Genomic DNA, 20,113 nt, shown 5'->3' with positions numbered 1-20,113 from the left:
TGGCAGCCGGGGCGGGGGGTCCGCATACGGAGACGGAGAATAGCAAAACCTGGCTTTGAATTGTGGGCCCTCTTTCCCTCCAACACGCCCAATATTTAGACACGACACATGCATTTTAAAAGCATGGTTAAAACCTGTGCAGAGTGAAAGCTCGTTCGGGGAGAAAATTGCATATAGAAATGGAAACAGAAACTTTCCCAGGAGTGGCTCTGGATGTCCTTATGGTGCGGGGACAGATACTCTCACAGGGCGCTGCGGCCTGTGCGCGGAGGTCAGAGGGGGCAGGACCGCAGCCCCACCCACCTTCTGCACCTGACGCATTGCCAGTGTCTGCTTAGTCTTCTCCCTCTCCACTAAGCGGGGTGGGGTGGGGTGGGGGGTGGGAAACAGGAGGTGGGCTCTCCTCACAATTCCAGCCCCAACCAGAGCAAAGGGCACAGGCAACATCGATCCTCCGGCCTGCCTGGACGGCTAGGTTGTGTATTTTCATACATTTTCTGAGCTTTATCTAAACAAGCTGCTAGCCACAGTGAAAAGCACCGTAAGCATTTATTTCTACACATAACCCATCGGTTTCATTAACCAAAGTGTGGCTGAGGGCTCAGGTGGCATGCTTCCGGGTCAACATTACATACCAGGGCCTTCCTGGGAGTTCCCGCTCTGAGGTCCCCCTGAGGTTGAGGCTGAGGTTGCACAGTTGGCTCCTCCTTGAGCCCTCCCAGGCACACCATCCGGACGAACAACCTATTAAGGCGGAGCAAAGAATTACTGCAAAGCATTTGTACTTACCTCCTTTCTTTGGTAGGATCATGACCTTTGGGGAAGCAAATCTCAGTTATTTGCTTTTGGATGTTTTTCCAGGAATATATTTTACCTTTGTGAGATTCTGTAGCTCTGAGATTTAAGGAAGAACCATTAGGACACAATAGCAAAGCTGAATCTAAGCTGTCAGGGTCTTAAACATACAGGTAAAGTCAGAGACCAGAGTTGTAAAACGGAAATCCCTAAGCATCTGCCTAAGTTGTAATTAATTCAGTCTATCTTTGTGTGGTCAGCAAACACCACAGTCTGTGAAAATGTCATTTATATGCCCAGATGGTTTGCTCACCCTGCTTACTGACACTTGCGAACTTTAAGTAAGCCAAAAGAAACCCATGCCACTCATGACTAATTGAGATGCTATCACTCACTGAGATCCAGGTTTTTCCAAATCTACTAGATCTTGGAGTTTGCAATAATTTCAGGCAAAAATAAGATGAGCTTATCCAGATGAAGACAGGGGTAGAACAGCTCTCTTAGGCAGGAGTTGGAAATGAGAAAATGAACAGATTAAGATAATAGACTAGTAGATCTTATTCCGCCTTTTTTTTTTAAAAGGACTAATGAAAGGGAACAGAAGGGCGATGAAGAGCTAAGAGGTAAACTGATTTTGGGTTTGAAGGGAAGATTTCTTTAAGGTATATTTCAACTCATTGCCAACCTCCACCACACGCAGCGACACACACTCACTCACAAAGAATATAGTACTATAAATGAAATACTGCACTGTGATTTTTCCTTAGGGTATGACTAGAATTGGATGCCACATCTGAGTTTTAAGAAATGTATCCAGTACTTCATGCATGAAAGAAACCTGTCATCCCTGAACTCACTTAAATGACAGTAAGCTATTACCCATATTATTGTCTGCTACTCCATTAGTAGCTTTTGATTATATAATGAGAAACAGGCTATAAATATATTTCCCTAATCTGATGAGAAATTATCCTACCTACAGCTTATCTTGTTAATATCACCAGACACACTGTGCCAGTAGAATAACTTGCATGTTTAACTAATCTCAACTGATCATGGGATTTCTCCCATCCTGGTCTCATACACCCATGGCCTGGGCCTGTAGCTACCAAAAATGATTTATAACTCCTTAGTAATAATTCTTATATTTTAGAAACCTTCTGGGAATAAGCCCTCCATCCCCTTCTCTGGTACAGCATTAAATGAACTTGTGGCTCGTTTTCTGGTATTTTGATGTTCCTAGGCACCATCAGGATTGTACCAGTGAACACAAACAGTGGTTCTGTTGTAATCTGCTTTACTTGGCAGCACACAAATGCTGCCTCTTCTGAATTAAGAGTATATATATATATCTTCACCGCATGGCAACAGCCTCTGAAGTGCAGAATAGAGAGCTCAATCTGTTTATCAGTAACATTAAAAATAATGGGGAGGGAAAGCATTGGTGGCCCAGAGAAGGGTTAAGAATGGCAATAGGGAGGCCAGTGATCTCTAAGGGCTCCTACCCCCAAGGTAAAGGCACTGGACCTTGCTCGGCAATACATACTAATATGTACCCCAAGCACTACTGTTTCTGTAGGTCTTGAATTCATGTCTTCAGTTAGCCTGCAGTTATTTTTTTAATCCTTCATGCCATCTCTTCATCACACTTTTATTTTTTTTAAGTAATCTCTACTTCCACCATGGGGCTCAAACTCCTAACCCTGAGACCAAGAGTCACATGCTCCACCAACAGAGTCAGCCAGGTGCCTCTCTATCACACTTCTTAATCACAGATTGAAGAATCAGTTCCACAAAACCCATGGTATCAATAATCGCTCAGCAGCGTTCCTAACCTCTTTATTTTTTCCCTCTGCTCCTGTCACCTGTTATCATCCCTTCCTTCTGGAGGGAAGTGAAATGGGCAGAGCTTTCCACCTGTCATTAAGGGGAGGTCCATTTCTGTGCCACTTGGCAGGGGCTGGCTTCTAGGAACAGCTCTGACATGCAGAATGTTGGTAAACAGCAAAAGCTTTGGAGTCAAGAGGACTTTAACAAGCTCATCTGGTAGGCAACAGCAGTGCAATTCTGGAATTTGCCTTTCTGTAAAATGGAGATTGAAACCTAATTTACAAATTTGTTTCACTATGATTTATCTCTACCTATTTCTAGCCAAAGGCTACCTCTCATTTTGAAGCTAAAGGTCATTTTTAAGCAATTCCATTCCTAATTTTTTATCCAACAGATGCTTCTACACAAACTGCACTGATATATAAGAGAATATTCAGTGCTCTCTCATTTGTAATAGCAAAAACCATGAAACAATGTTAAGTGCCCATTGACAGAGGATGGTTTAAATACTACACAGCCATAAGAAACAAGGTGAATCTCCAACTGCTCATGTAGTAAGATCTCCAAGATATAATGCCCGATGGAAAAAGCAACTTGTACCATTTGAATTTTTACTGAAGACCTATTTTACTCCTACTTAGGGAAATTCTTGCATTAGTGATAGTCTATTCATTCCAAGCAGTATCTAGTAAAAACAATTTGCATCACTTATTATATGGTTTATAAAACTCCAGTCACCCTCTCCCACCAATTGTATTCACTATTCCTTATCAGTCTTAAAGATGTAAGCCCACATGGCTTTTGGGGATACTAGGAAGCCTGAATGCTTTAAGATGATCTTTAAGTCACCATGTCTGACCATAGACTGCTTTCTTCCCTTATTTATAAAATAAATTCCCTGCAAGTCCCATTCCAGATGAGGTCTTACAGGACATTTACAAAAACATGAGAAACAGTGAACTCTGTGTAGACTGGGCCCGCATGATGCTTTGGAACAGGAACTGACATCATTGTGTACAATGTGCCAGGCACAGCACAAAACATGGTGAAGCTGGGGCTCTGCACTTGGGACTCCTTTGCCATATGCCCCCACAGCACCGCCATCACTTCTTTGGATGGCAAACTGTATTGCAACACTGAGGTGAATCTAGGGAATTAAATATAATAGAACCAAGGACATGGGGAAAAATACTGCTCCACTGATACCAGTAGTGTTTACACTGGCATCAGTGGGGATGCAGCATCTTCTGGAAGGATCCAATGTAGGAAGACAAGGGGGAAGAGGAAACAAAGAATAGGAGAGAAAGAGAGACAGAAGCTAAAGAACAAGAAGAGAAGGGAAAACATTTCAGGGAAAAAAAAACATTCTGGAGGGAGGGGTGGAGCCCAGGCACAGCTCAATAAATATTTGCTGATCCAACAGAGCAGGTAAGGTTTACCTACAGTTAGTGCTTTATGACCATCCTTCCTGAGAACAAAAAATAAATGGAGCTAAAGCTATGACAGAAATGGAATTCCAAGGAAGTTCAGGATAAAAACTTGTATAAGCAATACTTTCTCCGGTTAAAAAAAAAAAAACAAAACAATATAGAAAGGTATATGATAAAAAGGCACATTCTCTATACCCTACTTCCCCCTTCAACCCCATCAGGAGATCCCCTGATGATGTGTCCTCCCAGAAATCTGCAAGCATGTGCCATTTACCCCTTTAAACACAACAGTGTCATAAAGTACATCTTGCAACTTGCTTCTTTGGTCCCGGGCTCTGCCGACAAATGGGCTCACACAGGATAGCAGAGATACTGCAGCAGTCTGTGAATGCTAGAATTTATATTTAAACATCCAGATCGCAAAATCATTTCCTTTTATTCTGTGGCACTTCAATAAAGTAAGTAGACTTGTGCATGATTTATGTTAATTTATACATGATGGTGGGGATTAAGACCAAAGAGAGGCTTCTGGGGGAATTCTTGCTCTTTACTTCCTAAGATCTTCAGGGCAGGGGTTGACTTCTCTCGACTTCCCCACACTTCCTAACCAACAGTCGGCCTGAATGCACATTGGCCAAATGTTTGGAGCAGCATCTTGAAGAGAGGCAATCTAGGAGGAAAAAGAAACGAGAGGTAAATACTCCTCTACGAGCTGAAACATGTATCCTCTCCCCTTCTACACTGCAGCATCCCCCTCTTGTATGGCCAAATCTGTTAACATTTCCAGCCTTTCCACATCAGTCTCTTACAGGGTTGACCCACAGACCTGAAAACAACACATGGCACTTCCATTATGGCTATGTGAATACTGTTCAAGGCCAGGCCAGGCATGAGCCAGAAGGATACTTCCAGCATCACATAAGCCTTCCTGAAGAACAGTGTTCCCGGGCAGCAAGCACACCATCTTTTCTCTGAAAGTGGTTACTTCTATAAGCAATCATCCTTATGGTTGCCTAGAAAAGGACTACAGTTTGATATCTACCTGGACCATTACTTTTTGAAACACTGTGAGAGCTTTAATTTTGCATTATTACCCTTTGATACTCTTGTCTTTTCTAGCACTTTCTAGTGTTTCTCAATTCCTCCCTCCTAGACTTTTAACTCTGGGTCCCTTGCAACTGTCAGGATTCCCCTTCATTACTGCCCAGATCAAGATTGGGTTTTCTGAAAACCATGTCTTCCTTTTTCTTGGTTTAGTCTCCATTTTGCCGGAGGACATTGCTAAATATCTTCCTAGGAAGAGAGGTGGGGTGGCAAACCTGCACGTGTCTGAAAATATCTGGATAGATCTGGTGGGGCGTAAGTGCAGGTGGAGAGTTAGCTTTCTCTGGAAACCTGGAGGGTATTCCTCCTGTGTCAAAAAGCCCCTTACTGCTGATAAGAAGTCAGCTGTTCACTCTAATTCCTATTTTCTCATAGGCCAGGATTTTTTTCTTTTCTGGAGAAGGCTTTTTTAGGCTTCTTAAATGTTTTTGAAGTTTCAGCTGGATGTGTCTAGGGAAGGCTCCTTCATTGTGATGAGTACTTAGGGACCTTTCACTTAAGACCCCAAGTACTCCTGGACTGGTCCTGTTTCTTCCTCTTTTCTACTTTCTGGGACATTTGCTCAACTCCTGCCTGCTGTCTACTCAAAGTAGAAGGACCTTTAGCCTAGCCTCTGTGGCAGTCCCTCCAAAGTTTACTAGACGGTGGCTTTCTTCTCTACACTGCTCCATGATAAGCCATGCTTTTCTACCAAAAATGTGGAATATTTCCTTCATTGGTCACAGCCAACTCTGCCTTCAGTGATGTTTGGAAAAGTTTTGAAAGCATTCAGATTTGCATTTTCAGAGCTTTTGCTGGAGTTCCATAATTCATAAACATACCTCATAAGGAAAAAAAAAAAAGCAAAATTCTTACCAGTAACAACTCACCTGTTTATTTTTTTTTTATTTTTTTTTTTTTAAATTTTTATTTATTTATGATAGTCACAGAGAGAGAGAGAGAGAGGCAGAGACACAGGCAGAGGGAGAAGCAGGCTCCATGCACCGGGAGCCCGACGTGGGATTCGATCCCAGGTCTCCAGGATCGCGCCCTGGGCCAAAGGCAGGCGCTAAACCGCTGCGCCACCCAGGGATCCCAACTCACCTGTTTAGAACAACCCATTCACCTGTTCAGTTTCAGGGTCCAAATCAATATCATAGAAACAGGGCCGAGTGGGGAGTCCAGGCATTGTGCTCATCTAGGAGATGTGAAATAGCATAAAAAATAAAGTGATCTTTATTTCCACCTTCCCTTCAGGTAAAAAGCCCAAGGCACAAAGACAGAAAATTATTTCATAGTTGTCAGTAAAGTGGTACTCTTCTTGTTACTCACTGAAAACCAAGTCACTAATCCCGTCATGACCCCAAAGAGAAACCCTAATGTCCTTCCGCAAGCCAAATGCCAGGCTTCACTATCCTCTTCCACACTGACATTTGCAAGTGGCAGGAGGTACTTCCACCTTCAACCTCTAGGGAGGCGGTAGGGGTGGGGTGCTGAGGAGTCACCTCCTTCCCTCTCATAAGACCAAAAAGAGGTACAGGGCTTGTCTGCTTTTTAATTTTGTTTTAATGAGTCTTACGTTGATGCCTGTATTATTTTGCTTCAGCAACACATTAGGAATTAGTATCCTTTGACTTGGGCTAAGACATTTCTGTACAAAACCTAGATAGCTTCACAATCACTATTCTTACTGGTCCAGTTTGGCCTTCTAAAACTGAGCTCTTAATGCCTATGGATTATATTGGTACTTGCAGACTTGGCTTTGACAAATACCTACTTAGCTGCAAATCCATAAGGCTCATAAGTAAAAACTCAGGACACTTTGACCTGTAAAAATGTCTTATATAATGAATACATACAAGTTCCAAATCAGATCCAGATAGGAGAAGAATTTAAGCTGCACTTCTACAACTATAACTTACCAGAATATTCTATAGAGATCTGACACTGGTCTCTGTTCGTAAACTCTGTAAGCAACCGCTGGGTGTGGGAACAAAAAGGGGGAAGGAAGGGATTGTTCCTCAGACCTAGCAGAAAAGCCTGAAGATGATATTAAAGAAAATGGGCGTGTGCTCACTGATGCAGACATACATGAGCATGTTGCTAGAAAACTCTAAAGATGGCCCTCAATACAGTGATTAGGATTTTTAGTATTTTTACTCTTTCTCAAAGAGGATTTTCTCCCCATAAACACTGGTCATATTGATAGTAAAAAAAAAAATTTTTTTTCCTAAAGATTTAATTTATTTATTCATGAGAGACACAGAGAAAGAGAGAGAGACAGAGAGAGAAAGGCAGAGACACAGGCAGAAGGAGAAGCAGGCTCCATGCAGGGAGCCTGATGTGGGACTAGATCCCAGGTCTCCAGGACCACGCCCTGGGCTGAAGGCAGCGCCAAACCACTGAGCCACCCGGGCTGCCCCCCAATTTTTTTTTTAAAGTAGGCTCCACACCCAGAATGGAGCCCAAGTGGGGCTTGAACTCATGACCCTGAGATCAAGACCCGAGCCAAGATCAAGAGTCAGATGTGGGGACGCTCAGCAGTTGAGCATCTATCTGCCTTCCACTCAGGGCGTGATCTCAGTCCAGAGATTGAATCCTGTCCTGTGAGGAGCCTGCTTTTCTCTCTATCTCTACCTCTCTCTGTGTGTCTCTTATGAATAAATAAATAAAATCTTTAAAAAGAAAAAAAAAAAAGAGTCAGATGTTTAACTGACTGAACCACCCAGGCGCCATGGATGATCAAAAAATTTTTAAATGAAAAGCTTATATAGGGATCCCTGGGTGGCGCAGCGGTTTGGCGCCTGCCTTTGGCCCAGGGCACGATCCTGGAGACCCGGGATCGAATCCCACATTGGGCTCCCGGTGCATGGAGCCTGCTTCTCCCACTGCCTATGTCTCTGCCTCTCTCTCTCTCTCTCTCTCTCTCTCTCTGTGACTATCATAAATAAATAAAAATTAAAAAAAAAAAAAAAGAAAAGCTTATATATACATACACATATGAACTTAGATATAAAAATCCTACATGAAGCCACCACTACCTTAAATTGACAAAATACTCAGGCAGCCCAGGTGGCTCAGTGGTTTAGCGCTGCCTTTGGCTCAGGGCCTGATCCTGGAGACCAGGGATCGAGTCCCACGTTGGGCTCCCTGCATGGAGCCTGCTTCTCCCTCTACCTATGTCTCTGGCTCTCTCTCTCTCTCTCTCTCGGTATCTCTCATGAATAAATAAATAAAACCTTAAAAAAAAAATTGACAAAATACTCAAATTCTGAGCCCTATTCAGGCCCCAACAACAGCAATTAGAAGGCATTAAGAATAGTGATTGTTAAGCCCAGAGAATGTGTAGAAATGTCTTCTCAGTTCACAGTGACTTCTAATGCAAGAACTTGTTTTCAGTGAGAAAATACTCAGCTGGGCAGGGTGTATTTGTCTCTGAGCTCCTGGCAACCTCAGGCCTGACTAGGGTCAGTTTGGCCTTCACTTCTATAGGCACTCCTCTGCATGCACATTAACAGGGACAAAGCAGACTGCAGCTCTAGTGGTTTCTTTTTCATTGTGAATTGGCTGTTTAATATGTCAGTCTTGTACTGAGGGTAAGTACAAGCTGCAGATGTTGGACACTGGGCAGATCAAAGGGGAGAAACCAAGGCACAGGCTCAATGTTAACCTGGATGGTCAGCCCAAACTGCCAATATGCCTTTGCACACCCCTTTCCCTCCCTGTTAACAAGGCTCATCTTTCAATATACATAAAGTTCGTAAGATAAAGAAGCATTTGATAACTAATTCATCTTAAAGTGGAAATAAGCAACCTCATTTTTCATATCTACAAGGTTCATTTGCCTTTTAAGGGAGAAATTCTTTACTCTGAAACAAGGAATTCCCTGAGTTTTAGGCATAAGCTCCAGGCCTGTCAAGAGCCCAGAGGTTCAGAGCCTCTGTCCCTACTTCAAAGGACGGTTGGCAGGAGTGAGTTAATCTGTGAAAGGCGCCCAGTGAATGTCAGTTGTGATTATACATTAGCACTATCACAGACTATCGATCAGGCCTGTCCTGGATTTCATCAAGGTCATACTGCCCCTGGGAAACAGAATTGTTATTCATTACAAGCAGTCATGGTTTCATACTTTAACTGACACCAGGATGGTCCAAAGCAAGAGGATTAATCCTAATAGGCCCGATTCCAGCTTGCTCCTCAGCAATGAACTCTGCTCAGCTGGCACTTGCTTGATGGCTTCAGTGACCAATTTCAGACAAGAAGCACAGATGAACAACCCACTCTCTGCCTGTACCACTCACTTACCGTCCCTACCAAGGGGTACAGAAAACCGGCCCCGACGCTGGCACGGATGTCACGAATGGGCAAGACAAAGCCTGTGGGCACACCCTTTTGCTCTGGGTTATGAGACAAGGACAAGTGTGTTTTGGCCATGCAGATAGGCAGGTTCCCAAAGCCCTGGGGAGAGAAGGGAATAAAGCAGGACAAATGAAAAGATGATAATGTAACACAGGACATCTGGGCATTGTGATGATACAGATTTGTCAGCTTGTTTAAAACATCTAATTCCCTTTATACCCACCTGTACTTCAGGGACCCTGGGCTTGGTTACTATAGATCAAAAAGAAGAAGAAGAAGAATCTCTGTTGCATGAGAAAGTAAGTACTCACAATCATATTCCAAAAGTGAGTATTTAATTTTCATCTATGTAGCCAATTAAAAATGAGTTTGGAACAGACATGAGAACACTACTGAAGACAGGTTCTCAATATTTGAGGAAAAAACCCTATTTCTTCTTGGTTTTTCCACACATTCATATACCACCTCTGGATAGATAAAGGACTAGACCACCTAATTCAAACTCAGTATTCAGAAGGAAGAGGGCTACCATCCAGGGAAGTGAGGTGGTGGGCACCTGGGATAACTGGGATAACTCGGGAGCTCTGACTCCCAGACTTCTCTGTAAAGAGTTGAAAGAACAAACCAACCAACCATCTACCTGTTTCGTGTAGACTTCAGCTTTGTGTTGAGCTTCAGGAAGCAATTCTATGTCGTCAGCCCCATAGATTTTCTGTGCGATGATCCTGATTTTATCCTCAACTGGGAGCTAGTAGACAAGAAAGAGAGGAGGATGCCATGACTGGATACACATGATGGCGCTGACCTCGAACAGGGCCTCACTCCAGGCTCAGAGTTCCCAGAAGGGTGAGAAGATGCTTTACATACAGATACGCAAATAGTTTGAGGTATATTTGAGTTAGAAACATTTTCTTTTAATACCAAGCTCCAAAAATATAAATGGAAAATGTCCCATAGAGGTAAAATTACTGTGTGTGTATGTGTGTGTGTGTGTGTGTATACACACACGTGCACGCATGCACATTTAGGATCACCTTAGGTACATCATAAACAATACTACTGACTATCAAAGAATAACTATTACTTCATAAATACAAAGAAATGTTCTAATGCTGGAGATCAGATTCATGTCAAAATAGACCTGGGATACTACTGATGAAACAAGGCAACCAATATCCATCTAATAACCCCCAGTTTGTATAGGAGAGGCAAAGGCTATTTTTAACACAACATATTGATTGTGGATTACTGTTGCTTAGAAATAGTCATAAAAACCAAATCATCTATGTATTAAAATTAGGCAATATATCTGATTCTATGTTCCCTAGCACGTAAGGCCAAGAAGACATATTGGGAAAATGTTGTTTCCTGAAAGGAGCAACAATCTATAGAGATAAAAAGTCCTTTTTAGGCTAAACAGTGATAATTTATGAAGAGGCTTTGGATAATGGATAAAAATAAAATGTCTATTTAATTAGGGTTTTATAAAGATGCGACCAGAGATTGCTTTCATATGTGTCTTATCCCTGGAGCTTCATCAATGCCAAGGCACATTCAGAACTTCTGAAGCACAAGTCCTTTCCCTGAGGTGTGACTGAAGACCAACAGATGCTAAACAAGACAAAAAGTGGCAGCCTCCTGTTTGTTGGAACAGAGAGAAGTTTTAAGTAGAAATGAGAAAAAAAAGTCTTCATCACTGCACTTCTTTGGGGCTTCCTGCTGGCTTTCCAGGACTGGGGTTCTGAACTCAGGCACTGTGGATGGGCCATAGACAGAGCATCTATAAATGCTTTTGTTGCATTTGTTTATGGCATTTCCTAAAAATATGACTTGTTGAACAGATATTCAAACCGGTCTACAAAACTAAAGCTCAATAAGAAAATGTCAGTGTCAATAGGACAATGTTAGGACATTTGTCAGTGTATCTTATCTGCAAAGGGCAAACAGAAACAAGACAATGTTAATTCAAGAATACCGGCGTTTCTTCCTTCTATCTTTTTATGGCTGTTTTTGAAAGTCTGTGATTATCTTTTAGGAACCAAGCCAAGAACTAGCCTGGAAAATACAAGGAGAATTAACTACTATACCCATCCCATGCTCCTAACAAAGTTTCCAGTTGTTGTGGGCATACTTACTTAATGTCCAACCACAGCCTGAAATACATTACATGGACAGAGAACCGAAAACAAAATATAACCCTATAGTAAGAACAACCTTTCTTTAAATGAACTTTTTTTTTTTTTTTTTTTTTTAGGATTTTATTTATTTATTTGACAGAGAAAGCGAGCCTGCACACACACAAGCAGGGGGAGCAGCAGGCAGAGGGAAGGGGAGAAGCAGACTCCCTGATGAGCAGGGAGCCCTACGTGGGGCTCAATCTCAGGACCCTGGGGTCATGACCTAAGCTGAAGGCAGACGCTTAATTGGAGCGTCTTAATTGGCTCAACCACTGAGCCACCCAGGCACCCCTGAACTAACTTTATTATATCACAGAATAAGCAGTGCTTCTTATAGTTACTCAGTGATGGAAAGAATGCTGAACCTTGTGGGGGTGCTTTGGCTTTGCACTAAGAGTCTCTCCGAACTTGAGGCAGCCCCAAATCAGGAAGTGAGCTTAGGAACAATGCTTTCCCCTGTTACTGGGAAGTGGTCAGAAAACTCTTCTGAGCTTGATGTAGCCCCTGCCAATCTGCCACAACATAGCTGGTGCCTTGAGTTAAAAGGCTATAGTGAATTACACCATAGGTTCTACATTTAACCCTTTCCTCTGCCAGCAAAGGGAAAGTACTATGAGTCTTTTTAAAAGCTAGGCTGAGGGCGCTTGGGTGGCTCAGTGGTTGAGCGTCTGCCTTTGGCTCAGGTCATGAACCTGGGATCCTGGGATTGAGTCCCGTGTCAGGCTCCTTGTGGGGAGCCTGCTTCTCCCTCTACCTATGTCTCTGGCTCTCTCTCTCTCTCTCTCGGTGTCTCTCATGAATAAATAAATAAAATCTTAAAAAAAAAAATTTAGGTTGACAGCCAACCTCCCCCTGCAAGAGTGTTCTTGCAGAGACCGCTACTCTATAAGTAAGCAGCAACATGCACTGGTAAGAAAGCTGTCTGGGGTTGACAGCCCAGGCTATGGTGTTGTAACTCACCTACGTGGAAATCAAACCCACAGGGCTGAAGATGCTAAACACAGGCTCTAAAGAGAGGCAGCCACACAGAAACCTCATTGTGCTTTTTTTTTTCATACAGAAAGTAACTCACCTTGAGGTCATAAAGGAGCTGGAAGCTGCTGGGTGCCTGAGCTGCTCTCTGGACAGCCTGAGCTAGGGCTAAGGCACCCATACCCCCTTCTGCCCAGTGCGTGCATTTCACAGCATCAAAAGCCCCATGTTCTTTGGCAAGGCGGCTGACGAGGTCCAGCTCGGCCTCCGTATCTGTCCTGTAAAGGCAGCCACTGGTGTTAAAACACTGATGACAGTCGGCGAGGACAATCTCTGTCTTATGTTTGCCATTAAAATTCTTGTCAGTTAGTCACTGATAAATGGAAACTAATCAAGTAATACTGACTGGCTTTGAATCCTGGCTCTACAGTCGACTATCTGGGTAAGTCTTGGCCAGTTGCTTAATCCTCAGGCTTTGGTTTCCACGTGGTAAAATGAGAATAACCATAGCACTTATTTCACTGGGATGTCATGAGGTTTAGATGACAAATATAAGCAAAATACTTGAACATTCCAGGCACATCAGGAGTCAATAAATACTAGCTTTTTAAAAATTGTGCCTCCCATTCTGCTGTGGTTGGGCCATTATAAGCAGACCAAACTAGAACTACAATACCCAAACAGCCTACACAAGTTCTCCCTTGCATGAACATTTCTAGCTCAACGTGTTCAATTCTGTCAAGATAACATCCCACTAGACCCACAGAAATAATGGAACTCTGTAGGGTCACAACCTTCTAATAGCATAAAGGCCTCTAGAGAGCAAAAAGAACATTTGACTTCCAGTCTGTGTGTCATCTAGGGGAGAAGGGGACCCGTGGGAGCCAGATCTGACCCTGGACCCTTGATGGGAGAAGTGGCAAGTTTTCTGTGGCATCTGTGGTGCCTCTCACACCACAGGCTCTCACTGATGGCAGCCAGAGCAGAGGCTTAGCAACCAATACCAGTAATTGATGAAGAACAAAATAAAGCTAAAAGCAGTGCTATACAGTTAGCTCCAGGAGATGGTTTCTGACTATTTTTCATAGTCCCCGTTGACTCCTCCTCTTTGTACTCACTTGAATGCATTCACGGCCACGACCACAGGAACTCCAAACATTCTGGCATTTTCAATTTGTTTCTTTAAGTTACTGAAGCCTTTTTCAACCAGCTCCAGGTTCTGTAAAAACAAGAGGGAAAGTTCCACAAGGTCAGTGGCAGGTTCTTCTTACAAGGGAACCTGCCTCCTTGAGCAAGTAGCCACTCACTGTCAGAGAAAGCCAACAGCCCACAGCAGGTCTGCTGATGCATTTCTCACACCACAGTGAGGGGGCGCTATCGAGCCATAAACTGTGCCAGCCTGCAACACTGGAGTGGAACTATGCTTGTTTCCTGGCTGTCTTGAAAGCCTGAGAGCTGGTATAGCTGCTGTCATCGAACCACATCTTAATAGCATATTTGCTGTCTGTAGGGAATTAGTTTCTTAAGTAAATTATATTTACAACCTTGTGTTTATAGCTTTTATGTACCCATATGGTATAAATTGACTCTACTCAGAGTTGCACAGACCCTTCCATCAGAAGACAGCCCCTAGCAGAGTGCCTGGTGTTCATTATACAGCTGCCATAAGTGCTGGGGGAAAACATGAAGTGATCAGTGATGCTTTCAAAGGTTCTAATGAACTTGACCGTGAACCTTCAGTAGGAACAAAAAAAAAAGATAAACACCATCTTTAAGAACCAAATACTATGACATTTAAAGGAAAGTAATCAAGGAAACGTACCTTTAAATATGTTAAATGTTAATGGCAGCATTGCTTGCAGCATTGGAAAACTGCAAACACAAACCTCCTTCAGTGGGGATTGGGCCAGTGAATTATGACATATATACACTCAATAAACATGTATCATGCAGATGTTACAAAAAGTGAAGTAATCTGTATTAACATGGAACCTATCAAAGATGTACTAAAGTGTACCAAAGTTGCAAAACTATCGACAGCTTAATTAACTCCATTTTTGGGCAAATACAAAAAAAAAAAAGTATATATTCATGAAATTTTTTAAATGTTGAAAAATATGTACCAACCTATTCAGGGGGCTCAAATCATGTATTATATCCTTACGTTGTTTAATTTTTTTTTTTTTTTACAAAAAGGATGTTACTATTACAAGCTTAAAATACATTAAGTATTTTTAAGATAAAAACATAATAGTCTTATGTGAAAATAAATACCCTGGATCATGAGCAAACCCCAGCAGACTGGTTTGTGGATTCAATAAAACAGCAGAAAAAGGGGGTAAGATAAAGGTAGAAAACAACTGAGATTATAAACATGACTTAGGCTTTTTTCCCTTTAGTAGCTGAAAACTAAAATTAGGATTTGATATTCTAAAGAGCCCTGCTTTTACCCCTAGTCACATGAAAACCAATTAATATGTAAGGCTGATTGAGAACAGTTTCTAAAAAGTAGAATTTCTTAAATGAAGACACCAGCTGGGCCAGTTAGGGGCAGTCACTCTAATTAGACACAGGAAAGGCTGTGGGGTGGCAGGAAGGCCAGAACTGTGAATTCCCCTCCCACGCGTGAATCAGACAAATGACCATAAAAGGCAAATCATAACTCAGAAGACAGGCAGACTCAAGGCACCAACAATTCCTTTCTAGCTGCTTCTGAAATATTTCATTTAGGCTTGAACAGTGGTACTGTATTGCTTGACAATTTAAGTCTCCCAAAAAGGCAGAAAAATTGAATTAACGGTGGCGGCAGCTGACCTTGCCATTTCATGCAAGAGTGTCTCTCACATAACCAACCAAACAGGCTCTATAGATGTTTGAGAGCAAGTGATATAAATATGAAAAGATTCCAGCTCACAGTTCTGTGAGCTCCTCCCTGATTGCTCTATACCAAATCAGCTTAGAGAAACTTCACCTAGCAAAATAACTAGGATCCTGACCATATATTGGCCTTTTATTGTGGATTTAAATCTACAGAAGAAAGACGTTTCAAAAAAAGTCCCTACTTGCTTCACTCAGGTGGAATTTGGTAATTAAGCAGCCAATTCGAGGAACACAGTGAAATGAACAGTCATTAGTCTAGGGCAGGGTTTCTTAACCTCAGCACTCCTGACAGTTGGGGCCAAATGGTTCTTTGTCCTGGGGGCCATCTTGTGGGTTGTAGGGTGTGTAGCAGCATGCCTGGCCTTTACTCAGAGCCAGCAGTCTTCCCTACCTGAAGTCAAAGTAATCAAAAATGTCTCTAGACAGGGCCAAATGTCTCTTGGGAGCAAAACTGGTCCTGCTTAAGAACCAACTACTGATCTAGAGCAGTGGCTTCACCGGTAGCCTCCATGGGGCAGCTGTTCAATGGAGCATATCTTCCCAACTTTATTCACTGCAATTCTTTAGCACACACTGCAGGCCTTTTAGCACCCTTGCCCCTAGCAGCCATATGCCCACTCATTTCCAAACAGACTGGGTTGAGAAACACTGATTCAGGGTGTGGTGCTCTCTAGGACAAGTGATTAGAAATGAATGAAGTTACCTCCACTATGTAAGCCTCGGGAAGAGGCAGTCCAGCAGTAACCTGGAAGGAAAGGAAGCAAAGTCAGAGGCATTTTCTATTTACAATGCAGTTTTAGCTTAAAATGATGCCTTACCAAGTGTAAAAGCTGCATCCTAGCTGGGGAGGGGTGGTTTATCACAGAATAGGGTTGTTTCCTGCCCAAAGGATTTAGGGTCTTTGACCAACGCTACCGCACACAACAAAAAAATGACTGCTGTGAGCAGAGTGAGAGACCTCTGTGGTCTGAGTGAAGGAGGCAAGAACAGATGTGAAGGCAGTAGGACAAGGGATGTGTCTGTGACGAGCCCTGTGATGGGTTCCTGAGCTGGTCTGTAGAGTCAACCCATGTCTTTGTGGAGCTGAAGTAGGGAGCATGAGCAATGCAAACAAGAGGGATACAACACAGGATTTTCTCCCTCCACCAAAGTATATTTAAGGTGTCAGAACACTTAAGCAGCGAGTTCACTGTTATGGAGGTGCCTGGTGCCAATTCCAAGGACTCCACTGTGAGCAGTGTACAGTGCCTTAGAAGTTTTCAATTTCTCAGCTTGGTCTGTTCCCATTCTGTGGAGATTATGGTACTCCGACTCCAAAAGGGGCTACCGACAGGCAGGGCAGGAAGCAGGGAGCTGAGCCGCCATATTCTAGTCCTACATGTAGCTACAAGAGGGAGTGAGAGCAGCAGGTCTGGCTCCCTGACATAGCTTTATATGTGATGCTAACCTCTCAGTACTGCCCAGGTTAAGTGTCTGGCATTATTTTCCAGACCTTGAGATCAGGAGGAAACAAGGTGCAATGGTGTAAGAGGTATAAGAGGAAAACATGTTGGTTATAACTGGGAAGAAAAAGGGAGTCGATCCTGCTCTCCTAAGCTAGGTGCCTAGCTTTGGGTGCCTTGGGGACAACTGAGAGTAGAGACATGTGCTGGAGTTGTGTTATGGCAGTGGTTCCCACAGAGTGATCTGGGGATTTAATCCTTTCATGGAGTCCATAAGGTTAAGATTATTTCCATAATAATTCTAAGATATCATGGTTCTTTCCACTCTCATTCTCATTGAGGGTACAATGGACTTTCGAAAGAATATGTGACATGTGATCACATGCTGAAGATGAGAGTCCAGTGGTCTTCCACTAGGCCAGATACTGAAGAGGTGGGAACAATATACAATGCTTACATTTTGTTTGGGAAAATATAACAACTTTTCATACAAAACACACATACATAATTTTGGTGGCATCTGGGTGGCTTAGTCAGTTGAGTGTCTGAATTGGGCTCAGCTCATGATCTTGGGGTCCTGAGATTTGAGCCCCGTGTCTGGCTCCATGCTTAATGGGGAGTCAGCTTGTCCCTCTCCCTCTGTCCCTGCCCGGTTTGTGCTCTCACTCTCTCAAATAAAAAAATCTTGGGATGCCTGGGTGGCTCAGCCATTGAGCACCTGCCTTTGGCCCAGGGCGTGATCCTGGGGTTCTGGGACTGAGTCCCACATTGGGCTCCCTGCATGGAGCCTACTTCTTTCTCTGCCTGTGTCTCTGCCTCTGTGTCTCTCATGAATAAATAAATAAATAATTTTTTTAAAATCTTAAAAAATATATACAATTTTTGTTAATGTCAATTAACAAACTCTGGCAATTCTTAATAGAGTAAATATCATAGCTATAACCTATCTAGACAAAGGTTCTTTCAGGTCCTCAATAATTTTAAGAGTATAAAGAAGTTCTGAGACTAAAATGCTTGAGAACTATTGTTATGAAAATCTCTGATCACTACATTACGAAACACTGATTTTAAGTGGAGGAGGTCTTATTTCTCAAGTTGCACGACTGGCCTCTGGAATTTTTTTTTTCTTTTTAAGATTTTATTTATTCATGAGAGACACATACACAGAGAGAGAGGCAGAGACACAGGCAGAGGGAGAAGCAGGAAGCCCGATGTGGGACTTGATCCTGGGACTCCAGGATCACACCCTGGGCTGAAGGCGGCACTAAACCGCTGAGCCACCCAGGCTGCCCTGGCTTTTGGAATTTAATAAGGCTTGGAATTTAATACTTCTTCAAGAAATTTCTGAAAACTATCACCATGTCTTCATGTGCAGGTGCTGGAAAGGAATTAAACTAATAGGATAAAAAGTGCAATTTCTAACTAGTAGGAATTCAGGAAAACAGAAAATTCAGGTTGAAGTTGAAGATAAAAGAGTCATGACCTAGTTTCTATTACCCGGAGGCAGTCCTGGGCATCTCTACCTTCCTTCTCCCTCCCAGGCCAGGCTAGTCTCTCCAACATGTGCCTTTCAGGAAGGGGCTGACCCTCTGTCTCAGAAATGGCTTGGTTGATGGGCTGCCAGTGTCACTATTTAGAGGGAAAACGGGACTTCTTGAGAAAGAACAGTCTGAACATAAAGGAGTTTTTGGTGGGTATAGCCAATCACCCATCCTTGGTTTAGATATTATCAGATGGTTCCCTCAGAAACACTGGCCATGAAGCCAATTTCCATGAGTGGTAAGGTGGCCACCACAAGAGCTATCTAAACATCTCTTGCTTTTGGCACCCTATTAATCATGTGGGTAAGAACAGGTTAAAGAAGAAATAGGCACAAGGCATCCCAAGTTCCTTTTAGCCTTCAGACCATTCCTGAGAATCAGATTCTTCAAACTGTTGATCCTCACCATGGGGCCGCCTCCGTGCATTTTAAGAGCCCTGACAGTGGCAACAAGCACCACTACGTGAGGGCGGAGACCAGAATACCGGCATTTGATGTTAAAAAACTTTTCCATTCCAATGTCTGCTCCAAATCCTGCTTCAGTCACTGTAAGTAAGGAGAAAAGCAATGGTAAAAAGGCCATCCCAACTCCCTTGATGTTAAAAGGAAAACACAGTTTATTCACAGATTTTGCAAAAATACTCACCCACGAACCCTTCAGGGCCAACAAGCTTGAGTGCAATCCGGTCTGCAATGATAGAGGAATTCCCATGTGCGATGTTGGCAAATGGTCCAGCATGAACGAAAACTGGAGTGCCCTATGGAAATCAAGACGTCATGAGAAAAGCTGCCAATCCTGCTTCCTTTTTTTTTTTTTTGAAGATTTTATTTATTCATGAGAGATAGAGAGATAGAGAGAGAGAGGCAGAGACACAGGCAAGGGACTCCAGGATCACACCCTGGGCCAAAGGCAGGTGCTAAACTGCTGAGCCACCCAGGGATCCCAAGCAATCCTGCTTCCAAATGGGATCATGTGGTCAAGAGTATGAATGTTAGTTGGAATCCAAAAGAAAAAGATTTTTCAGAAGGAAAAATACAAAGCCACCTCTTTTATATTTTGGCAACATCCCAATCACAACAGTGAGAAAGAATGGGAAGAAAGAGAGGAGGGAGTAGAGAACTCTTTGACTCCCCCAGAGAAATGTGCTTTATAACCACTGTGGTCTGACACAGAAGACTGATTCAGGAAGGCAGGAGTCACTCTGCTCACCTCTAATGTCTGCATGAGATTAGGCTTGATTGCATCCTTCATAAGCACTGTCAATGCACCACTCACCCCCTACAAAACAAAGGCATGAAGCATTGTTTCCTAACAGCAAAAAACCCCAACCTTTTGAACTAAACTCAACATTCTTATATCTTCCTTTTGTAGCCATTGTGCACCGATCGGTACTTTCACTAGAACCAGACCATCCATTTACTTATTTTTTCTGTATATACTACGAGATTGTCACTTATTTTAAGTAGGAAGAACACACAGAATGAAAATGACATTCACATGTAATTTGTGGAAAAACATGTAACTCTGGAAACAAGCAGCTCAATCAAGCTTTGTTGCTGACTGATGAGGGAATCCATTTTAAACTAGTTTGTAAGCGCAGAAAT

General features: G+C 42.8%; 1 protein-coding gene across 2 annotated transcripts in view; it reads right to left on the bottom strand.

Annotated features, from left to right (window-relative positions):
• Positions 1–4,472: 4,472 nt before the first annotated feature.
• MTHFD1 (methylenetetrahydrofolate dehydrogenase, cyclohydrolase and formyltetrahydrofolate synthetase 1) overlaps positions 4,473–20,113 on the bottom strand; it is a 124,087-nt gene continuing 108,446 nt past the window's right edge. For both annotated transcript variants that reach the window (XM_072838891.1, XM_072838892.1), the window contains exons 19-28: positions 19,719–19,787; positions 19,155–19,266; positions 18,915–19,054; positions 16,230–16,271; positions 13,765–13,865; positions 12,747–12,924; positions 10,138–10,245; positions 9,444–9,596; positions 6,243–6,336; positions 4,473–4,725 (exon numbers count right to left, since the gene is read on the bottom strand). In XM_072838891.1, the coding sequence (XP_072694992.1) occupies positions 6,247–6,336; positions 9,444–9,596; positions 10,138–10,245; positions 12,747–12,924; positions 13,765–13,865; positions 16,230–16,271; positions 18,915–19,054; positions 19,155–19,266; positions 19,719–19,787 (993 nt within the window). In that variant the 3' untranslated portion in view covers positions 4,473–4,725; positions 6,243–6,246. The remainder of the gene's footprint in view (positions 4,726–6,242; positions 6,337–9,443; positions 9,597–10,137; positions 10,246–12,746; positions 12,925–13,764; positions 13,866–16,229; positions 16,272–18,914; positions 19,055–19,154; positions 19,267–19,718; positions 19,788–20,113) is intronic.

This window comes from Canis lupus, chromosome 9 (genome assembly GCF_048164855.1).
Source record: "Canis lupus baileyi chromosome 9, mCanLup2.hap1, whole genome shotgun sequence".
Lineage (NCBI taxonomy): Eukaryota > Metazoa > Chordata > Mammalia > Carnivora > Canidae > Canis > Canis lupus.
Note: the sequence above shows the minus strand (reverse complement) of the source record. Positions and strands in the feature narration are given on the sequence as shown.